General features: G+C 46.4%; 1 protein-coding gene across 1 annotated transcript in view; it reads left to right on the forward strand.

The window, feature by feature from the left end:
* The window catches only part of ULK1 (unc-51 like autophagy activating kinase 1), a 76,266-nt gene that overhangs the window by 29,776 nt on the left and 36,051 nt on the right, over nt 1-10,439 (forward strand). Inside the window, exons 9-10 of the mRNA XM_014307181.2 lie at nt 4,957-5,015; nt 8,683-8,765. Of these exons, the coding sequence (XP_014162656.1) occupies nt 4,957-5,015; nt 8,683-8,765 (142 nt within the window). The remainder of the gene's footprint in view (nt 1-4,956; nt 5,016-8,682; nt 8,766-10,439) is intronic.

Genomic DNA, 10,439 nt, shown 5'->3' on the forward strand with positions numbered 1-10,439 from the left:
GAGGTGATTGAGCACCATGAGCTTTTGGGAGGCATTACCAGTGGGTGGGAAGGAAACAGGCAGATTCCACAGAGTGCCACCAGCAGACCCAGTTGTACAGGGAAGCCAGGACCTGGATTTCTGAGTGAACCTCTTCAGGCTAAATCCTCACTGTGCCTTCCCTTCCAGGCTGGCAAAGACAGCCCCTCTTCTCTGTCTAGCTGAGATTCCCATGGGAATCTGGAGCTCATGAAACATTCTGAGTTTGGGTGCTGTAGCTGCCACTGCCTGAGCCAAGGAGGCACCTTCAGGAGGATGCAAAGAGGACTCCAGTGTTATCTGCATGAGGAGGAATGAGCTGCCTAAAAATAAAATAGGGCTTCGGGGAAATGGGTTAGATGGAAAAAAGATCAAATGTGTGGAAAGGCTGAGGCAGCTGTCAATCCTGAGAGTGCTTGTAAATCAAGACAGCAATGTGCATGTGCATGAATGTGATTTCTGGCTGTCTCAGAGTTAAAATTAACTATAGCTGGGTCACCCAAGGCGATTTCCCAGAGCCATTCCTGTCCCTTCCATGCCTCGCTGCACGCAGAGAAGAAAGAAGCTGCTGATGCTCAGATGTGAACAGTTGGTAGGATGGCTGGTGAAGCTTTCTTAAGGAGCTTTTTGTATTAAACATGGCCATAAACAAAACAGTGAGACTGCCATAGGGATGAGATTAATGGGATTCATAATCCCTATAAACAGATTTGCTGAGCTCTGTATTAATGTGGAATTGTTAATTTGCCTTGCCTAATAAGTGGTCTGCACTCACATCTCTGCATTTCTGTCGCTGAGGACAGGACTTGAACAGTGCATTTCCTGCTCCTGCTGACCACACCTGGGAAGGGCCTGGGGAGTGTAGTGGTTTATTCTTGTCCATACCTGAGTTGAAAAGTTTGGGACCCCATGCCCACTGTGAGGTGATGCTGGCTGTGTAAACAAGTGACAACCAAAAGCAAAGCTGGAGGCAAGAGAAGAAAGATTTACACAAGGTCTAAAACAATCCAAAACCAATCTAGTCCTTGTCAGATGGTGTTTTAAATATGATTAGTTAAATGACCTCAATCTCCTCTTTCTTTTTTTTTTTTTTCCCTCTGTGTGGGAGGAATCACACTGATATTTCTGGTGGCTTCTGTTGTGTGACCCCTTTTAAATCTGGGCAGCTCTTGGTAAGCAGACACCCCACTGAGCACGAGCAGGTTGTGTCAGAGCTGGCTCTGGCAGTGGCAGTGGGACATCAGATCCTGCTAAACACCCTGAAACCTGGTTGTCTGAGCCCTTGAAGGAATCTTGAGCTTTCTATGGACATGGTACCCTGAGTCTGGGGGAGAGTGAGACAAAGAGCAGGGAGTTGACAAGAAAATTAATGCAAGTTTTTCTGCAGCTCTGAAAGAGTTAACCTGCATGTTTATGTTCTCATCCCAGCTAGCTGTTAGGTGAAAAATTAATTTCTAAGTCTGGTGTACCAAGTTCACTGCTTTAACTCTGAGTTAATTCTGTCTGCATAAGTACTGGGATTATGTATCACTTACAGCAACTGCTATGTTGTGAAATGGCCTTGAGGAACACCAGGAAAGGCTGGATTTTATGCCAGGAATTTGAACCCCTGGTGTATTTGTTAGGCAGCTTGCTCTTCTGTTCCCAGCTCTGTTCCTTTGGAGTGCCCTGTGTTCATGGGAACAGGAATTCCTGGAACTGGTGGGTAATTGTGCTGAGACTGGGTGCAGTGGGTGACTTGTTGCTGTAGTCAATGGACCACTGCCTTATGGACCAGTGTTTGTGGGTCTTACCATGCTCTGTTGGCAGTAGGGAGAAATCCATGGACTGCTAAAGAAAAAGGTTCAGGGGTTGTTTTTTTCTGTTTGCTTGTTTCTGGTCCTTGGGCCTTCAAGTCCTCTGAATGCCAGCCACTTAGTTGTGGGAGTCTTAAAATATCAGAAAACATTTTCATAAGTTTTTCAAGCTTTTCCCTAGAGCTGCTGAGCTAGAAACAACATTACTTACTTATTTTTTCTTTCTAACATAACCAAATCCCCTTTCTTCACCTCTAAATCCCCAAGGCAAGGATTCAAAGAGCAGAGCAATACCATAGACCTGCTATGGAGTGTTGGATAGACAGGGAAGGTGTGAAAGTCTCTGGCCCTCTTCTGCCTGAACGTTGGGCTTTTGCATCCAGCCATGGCCCAAGCGTGACAAATCCACTGCTGAGTGCTTTTGGAAGCACCACCCTGCCTGCTTTTCACATGCAATTCATTGCCAGCAGCCAGCACTGAAGGGGATTTGGCAGGGTTCTGCTGAATGCCTTTGTTGGCTCAACATATTTCCACTGCTGCTCAGGACAAAGTAACAGAGTGGCAGGATTGAATTTGCCCGGTTGCCTCTATATATAGAAAGGATAGACAAAACCAAAATACAGCTGCTCCTAGTGGCATGAGAGGGGGACTGAGGGTGTGAACTGGCGTGCTGGGGTGCCCTCCTGGCTCTAGGGAAAGCTGAGCTGTTCTGCATCCCTGGTTCTGATAGGTGGGTGCTGGCCCACAGGTAGAAGCTGGCTCTGTGTACCTTGAGTGGTGTGGCTTTTGGTGCCTCTGGTGTTTTTCTTGGGCAGAGTGTATCTGCCTGGAAGGCAAATTTCAGTTTAAGTTCTTAGCTTCCTAGATGAGGGAATTCAAGTGACATTTTTACTGTATTACAAACATGAGTTGTTTTTTTGTCCATGATTCTTAGAGAAGCACTATTTATTGAAAGAGAGCTGAGCAAAGTGGCTGAGAGTCCTATTGCTTTATGAATTGTATGATAGCCAGAGAGCAGTGGACAGGTTACTGGGAGCAGAACTGTGTGACTCAGTCAATTAATAATGGAGTTACATGAAGCTGCAGGTGGTTTTACCAAATTAATGGTGATCCCTGGCTGTCTGTGCTGGGCACTCACTAGAATGACTCTCTTCCCCTGGTATCTGCTGTGGGACCAGCCTTGAATCACAGGCTCAGGGACAGCCCTAGGGAGGGAGGGTGGTCTGGGTGGGGAGGAGCCTGGCAGGGTCCCTGCAGAGCCAGTGGGGCTGGTACTGAGACAGCAGAACGTGGAGGGACAGCATCCCTGCAGGGGCATCTCTTGAATTTGTACAAAGAGGAGGAAAGCTTCATTGAGAACTTTGTTTCTGTCCAAGCCAGTGCTTGGAAACCTTCTCTAATGAACTGGTCTGCATATATGTGCTGATTTAAATATACTCCCTCTTTATTGCCAGGAAAATTTCTGACAAAACAGTGTTTGAAGTAGATCAGAGCTTCATTGTATTTGTGAAACAATTGAGCTGTTGCAACAGGAAATGACCAGAGCAAACAGCCAAGGCTTGTATCTCTCTGAAGTGAATGAGCCCTTCCCTCCCTGGGCTGGAGTTCTGCCCCTCCTTTTACTTTGTCTGTCAGGAATATTTGTCATCACTCTGGGCAATGTGGCCAGGATATTTGGTGCAGTGTGTATGCTTGCTTCCCTAAAGTTTGCCAAATATTAATCTAATTACATTCCAAGATCTGCCAAGGGAAGGTGTAAAATGGAGTTTTCCTGAATCAATTTGAGTGGCAGCAGCTGGAAATTATGATGCAGTTTGACATCTGTGTAACAAGGTGCTCTGCTTTAATTCTGGTGTTCTTTTGGTGTAGCTTCTGTTGGTAAGGCTGTATAAAAAACTGCCCTGATGAATACTACACAACTGTGTTGATACTATCAGCTTTTGAGACTACCTTTGGTTTCTTTTGAGGTTTTTTTACTGAGCTCTCAGTTATCCTTAATTTTCATCTGCAGCCAGAGGGAGTAGGTGGTGTTGAAACAGCATCTTATGTGGCTGCTTTTGCAGCCATGCAGTGTTAGTGGTATTTTGATGGCCATCTGCAGATTGGCCTGTCTGATTTGCCATTTTAAGCATCTTAATTGACCTTAAATGCTTCTAACTTAGAAACAGAAGTAGGTGGAAGGCTCAAGGGGTTTTTGAGCCTGCCCTGAACATCAGGAGAAGCTGCCTGTTGCCTCCTCATTCACATTTTCCTACACACTCTGCTGCACTAATAATTGATTGCAGATGAATCCCTCTGATCTTCCTGCCCTGTTTATGTGCCTTCATGTCTGTGTCGTGCAGCCAGCCTGCTCTGCCTTTAATAAAGCAACTTTGCCTAAGCAGAAAAGCTTGAGACTCTAGGGTTAATTTACTGGCCTTTATTATTCATTGCATGAAAACAAGTGGAGAATTTATATTAGGGGATTTTTATGTGTCTGTGCTTGTCTGATGGTGATTTTATTTTTAACCTCAGCTGTAAACCTCTTGTGCCTAGCCCCCACCTTTTTTTTAATCCCATCTCTCAGAATTTGGAATCTTGTCATCAACATCCCCCACAGTTGTGTTTATTACTGCACAAATAAAATAGTGCTGTGGCTTGAGACCTTCTGGCTTCCTGGAACTAAAGTAGAAAATCCTAATTCAGTTGCTGTTTCTCCATGTTCCTAGGCTCTTCACAGATCCCTTGCCCATCAACAAGCTCCCTGCCCCTTTTCTAAATGCCCTGCAGCATTAATCCATGTTCTCAGCAGGAGCTGCCATTCATCATTTGGGGCTCCTCACATCTACAATTATTTTGTCTCCTGGGTGAGGCTATTAGGCCAGCTCAAACCTGAGCATCAGAGCCCACTGCAGTAAAGCTCAGCCTGTGGAAGGGCAGAGCAGGACAGAACCAGGTCAGGGACAAAAGGGCAGCAGGTTGGAATATTGTATTTTCACTGCAGCACAGAGCTGCCTTTTCAGTCTAAAGCAAGCTGCATTGTCTGTGCTGGTCCAGCAGTTAAAAAGAGCCTCTGCTCTTCAGAGCTACAGTGAAATAAAGATGCTAATCCCTTTTCTTCATTGTCAACTGCTTCATGTGCTGCTTTCTTTCTCCCCCACAGGCCAGCAGCCCACAGGATCTCCGCCTCTTCTATGAGAAAAACAAGATGCTGATGCCCAAGTAAGAATTTTTCCAGTGTCAATGTTTGTAGGCACTTGTTTACTCTATGTTTACACCTGTCCTTGCATGCTCCTGGCTTGTCACTTGGGGAGGTGACTGAAATATTTGGCCTCCTGCCTTTCCCCATTCCTGAGCCCAGCAGTGATGTGGCCCCGGGAAAGTCGGGCAGCAGCAGACAGCCAGGGCTGGGGTGTCCTGTCTCTCTGCAGACCTTATCCTCCTACAGTGCCCAAATTCAGGGCTGTTGGTGATTCCAAGAGCCAGCTAGAGGTGCTGCTGCACACGTGGCTGCCCTGAGGCTGAGAGCCTTGGGAGGGACTCAAGGCAACTCTGGGATCAGCCAGGCTGCAGCTCTGCTGGAACCTGCCGCACCTGACTGAGGATCACATTCCCTTTTCTCACGTGTCAGGGCAGCAACTGCTTGTGTCCATCCTGCTCTTGGGGGAAACACTATCACCTCCCTGGAAATGGACACTGCTGCAGTTTCCAGGGGGAAGAGAGCTGCTCTCATCCCAGCAGGGTGTATGTTACCTCGCTGCTGTGATTTGTCAGGGTATTTTGGTTTTGTTGCTGTGGTCTTTCCTTTTCATTTCTGAGCTCTGAAAGCAGAAGCTCGTCCTGGCTCTAAAAACCTCAGCCTGGTACAGAGACAGGACTGAAGTTCCAGATTGTGTATCTAAAATATGGATGGCCTTTTTTAACCAGAAAGTTATCTTCCAGTTGGCAGAGCTGCTAATGCAGCCATATATGCAGGAAGTTCATTGGGTTGCTGTATATGGATTTTTCTTTTCCCTTATCAGTTCAGACAGCTCCAAGAGATAACTGAAAGGAACTGTCAAGAAGCTGGAGCTCTTATCAATGACTTGTGATATGCAGTTAATTTCCCTTTAATTACTTCCTTTTTTGATTTGAGGAGAAGACACAAATTTCTACCAGGATTATCTCTGGGGCACTTGGACTGAACCAGAGGGTGTGATGGAGTAAAACACCTAAAAACAAACAATTTAAAGCAAAAATGTGACTGCAAAGTTGGAGCCAGTCTATGTGAGCAGAGAGTAGAGCTTCTGTTTTTCCTACACAGCCCAAAACATGGCTGCTCACCTTTGAGGTAGCCTCTCTTACTAAATGAGAAATTAATCCATAAAACTAAGAAGTTTTCTTGTGTTGATCCCACTGCCCTGCTGTTGTTTGGCTCGTGGTGCAGGGAAGGGGAAAATTGAACTCAGCTGTAAGAGGAGAGCATGTCTGTTCTTGTAGGGATTAGTCCTTTGAGTCCTTCACAGTCTGCATTTGCCATTTTCATTTACCTGCACTTTTGAACTACCAAATTCTTCCAAAATTCAGATCCAAGGTGATTGTTTTTCTTGCTGTGGAAGTCAGATCTGAACTGGCCTTTGTGTAAATGACAATTCCCTCTTTCCAAAGTCAGTTTGTCTCTTTAGCATGGGCTGCAATCTGTGCTATTCCTGAGTAAACATGAATAAACTCCTTGAATGCCCTGCCAGCACAGGATGAAACACAAAACTACTCCAGAGACCTCCTTCTCAGACTGCAGCAGTGCCAGGATTTGGTTTCATTTTCCTTGGGGCTATGCAGGCTGGCACACACTTCCTTGCCATGGCCAGGGAAAGTGTTTTGTCTTGGGAATGGAGTGGGGAAGCACTGCTGCTGCTCCAGCTGAGGAGATGCAATTCTGAGCATTCTGGGGAGCCCATGGAGCAGAAGCCCAAAGGCTTCACAATTTTAATGGTGCTGTTCTAAACAATTAACATTCATTGTGCTGGTTTGCGTGGCAAAGTACATTCAGGTCGTGGGGGCAAGGAGGCAGATTTGTGCTCATGTTTAAAAGATGGTCCTAGAAAATAATACTGAAGGGTAGCAAAGCTTTGGACATGGGAGGTAAGAGGAAACAAACAGGCTGTTAATCTGCACCCTCTTCATCTGTGTTGTGCCATCTGAAGTCCATGAGTTGATGTACCTGTTTCTTGCTTTGGAACCAAGGTTAAAGTCATAGCTGGGAAATGGACTCATTTTGAATGACAGCTTTACATGTCACAGATAAATAAATGAAGATGAAAACACTGCAGGGCTGCAGGACTCCAGCACTAATGCATTTTTCAGGAGGCTGCTTGCTGTGGTGTCTTTGGGTTATTCCATTACACAATGTGCTTCCAAGGGACACCTCTTTTGATGGGAGGCTCAGCCTGAGTCTCAGTCTGACTGCATCCCTTCAGAGTCCTGGTGACCTCCTCCTGTGTCAGCCTGAGATGGTGCACAAACCATTCTAGCATCAGGGATGGAAAAGCAGCTCCTCCAGCACAAACAAGGATGAGAGATGCTTGCCATCATTCTCTGATCTTGGGTTCAAATTCCTGCCCCAGCAAGGCCTAGGGCTTCACAGAGAGATACCTGGGTGGTACTGAAATGTGTGAACACATACCTTGCCTGCCATCTCCTGTTTCTGTGAACAGTTTGGTACTGCTAGCTAGCACCCTTTTTTCCCCCCTCACTATTTTTGAGCTTCTGTTTTACTCCTGTCTGTGGTAGGGAGTGTGGGTGGAGATGACAGAGGAAGGGTTTTTTCTCCCAGCATTGGTCAGGCTTGGCCTCAGGGCAGTGACTGATGCCAGAGCCACGTGCAGAGCCACTGAGAGCTAAAATTACTGTGTTGGGCACAAATGTCATTACCTCAGCTGACCCAGCATGGGGAGAGGGGAAAGCCTGGCAGAGCGTGGGGGCCATGGTGGGAGCAGCCATGATAAACAGAGTTAATACTGAGAGGAGCTGCAACCGCCCACGCCTCTCTAGGAGAGCTCTGCCCCAGCCCAAAGCCCCCAGCAGCACTTCTGGGGATGGAGGGAAGTCATCAGAGCTGAATCCACTTATGCAAGAGCTGAACTCTGCTTTCCTTGCCTTAATCCATTCATTTATTCCCTGCATTTTTCAATCTGCAGGAGTTATGAAGCGCTGCCCTGGCCTCTCCCCCATCTGTTTGTGGGGTGAGGGAGGGCACAGTGCTCTACCAGCCCTTTTGTGTTTCAAAGGCTGTTGAAAAGAATATTTTCTTCCTAACTATGCTGAAAAGTGATGTAATAACTGCACAAATTTTAGCTTGCTGAGGTGGCAGTTGCTCACATCTTAGTGGCCTTTGATTAATCTATGCTGTATATCCAGGGACCACACAGACAAGGGTTACTTGCTAGTCTTACATAAGCTACACTGAAAAAATAAATGCCTTAATAAAATGGTACTAATTGGTGATACATTTCACCACCAGTGTCTTAATTGGAAGCTTCCCCTTGGAAACTGCTTTGTTCTAGTGATCTTATTCCCTTTAGAGCAAGTAGGAGTGATTTTATTTATTATGTGTGAAATACTGCAAGTGGAATGGGCTTAGCTGAGCCACCAGAGGGATGACACTGTGAAGGGAAGGATCTGCAGGTGCTCATGGGAGAGGCCACTGAAGCAGAATGAGCTGTAGCCTGACCAATGGCAGTAGGGAGTGAAACTCAAAATAAAGACATTTGTGATCAACCTCCCTCCAGTGAGCTCCTGTGTTCCTGGCCCAGCAGGCATGGAGTGAGTTCTGCCAGTTGCCTTCCTGAATATGTAAAAGCAGTTTAAGTAGACTGTCAGTCTCTTATTTTGCTTTTGTTTTCAATCCTAGCATCCCCAGGGAGACATCAAGCCACCTGAGGCAGCTCCTGCTGGGCCTCCTGCAGCGTAACCATAAGGACCGCATGGACTTTGGTAAGGCCTCCTTCCACCTTGAGTTCTGCTGCTCTCTCTGTTCTTTTGACTCTGCCCAAGCCTCTCTGCTTTTGGCTGGTGCTCGGAGAAGCATCCAGACACCTGGATTTCACCTGTGCCTGGAGGGTTGCATGATCTTGGGGGTTTTATTTTATGTGCTGGAAAGTCAATGCTGATTTCAGTACGATTTTGTAAACCAAGGAGACTTGGCACACTTTCAGCATGTTTGTTACTTGCATTCCCTGTCCTGGCTTCTGCTTTTATCATCTCTCTGAGCTGTGGTTAAGTGTGCTACTAGGTGAAATGTGTCTTGTGTATCTGTGCTTTTCTGTCACAGTTTCTTCCCAGAGCTGCAAGCTGCGCTCATTTATTGAACAATCCAGTCACTACCCTCTGCTTCTCAGGGTTTGCTGTGATAATCTGAGCCAGGAGTTGCAGCTGCTTGCAGATCCTCCCCTCCTTCTCTAGTTACTGTGGAAGGAAGCCTTGGTCCTTCTCAGGGCTCAAGCTCTCCAAACCTTTATCTCAGTCTCCTGACTTGGCTGACATGAGGATTTCCTCTTTTGTCTTAATTCCTTCCAAACCGAGAGCATTCATTGTGAGCCCGGTGGTTCTGACTTGGCAGCATCTTACAGATGTGTTTTAGCTGAGCTCAAAGCTCTGAAGAACCTCCTAGGAAAGTCATGCCCTAGAGGAAAGCAGACAGAGGTGGAGCATTTCCTTGAATCACTGAAAGGACCAGGTCATCTAAAGGCAAACACGTCCTGTGTGTGTTCAGGATGCTGCTTTTAGTCAGGCTTGGGTAAAATAGTCTGATATTTCTGGGATTTGAGGGTTGGTTTTCTGTTGGGTTTTTGTTTGCTTATCTGCTCAGGTAGGTTATTTCCTCCTGGGCAGCACATGCTGGGTGATGAAGAGGAATTGTTTTGCACCCTCTGTTATTCTTTTGGATTAGAGATACCAGGAAAGCCTTTCTGGGGATGGTCAGCTGGATACGCAACTGTGGATTACCTGAGGTTGATCATAATTATCCAGTGATGAATGCCAGGGACTGGTTACTGGAGTGTAGAAGTGAGAGAATGAGCTTTTGAAAAGTGAGTTGTGGAAGCTCCAGACAGACTGGCTTGGATAGAATCACCTGGCAGGGTTATTCCCTGCAGATCTTTTATCTGGGCTGTGGATCTCTACCTCTTCCCTCATGCTGCTGTGCGTTTCAAAAGAAGGTGCCTTTGAGGTTCTTGGTTCCCTGCTGTCAGAAATTGTCTAGCAAACCTTTTTAGCCCATATGAGCTGGTTTTGTACCTCTTGGGAGTAGAGTGCATGTCTAACATGCAGTAACACTTGGAATTTGGAGATAGGAGCTTTTGATATCACTTTGGACAACAGTTACAGCACATCTTGCAGTACTGAGTTTTTTCCTGTCCTTAATCACATTTTTATCAATAAATTGGCGTGTCCCCATAGGAGAGGGTTTCCTGCTGTTCCTTGTTCCCTGGGACCCTCTGCCTGGAGATGTCACAGTGACCTCCACAGAGCTCAGTTGGGTCACACAGCAGCAACTCACCAGCTTGAAACTTCATGTACTTGTTGTGTGTCCCAGCTGCTGTTCTGCCAGGAGCTGATGCTCTCTGCAATCTCAAGATTATCTAAAGGAAAACCAGGAGGGTTTCCAGC

The sequence above is a fragment of the Geospiza fortis genome, unplaced genomic scaffold, assembly GCF_000277835.1.
Source record: "Geospiza fortis unplaced genomic scaffold, GeoFor_1.0 scaffold408, whole genome shotgun sequence".
NCBI lineage: Eukaryota > Metazoa > Chordata > Aves > Passeriformes > Thraupidae > Geospiza > Geospiza fortis.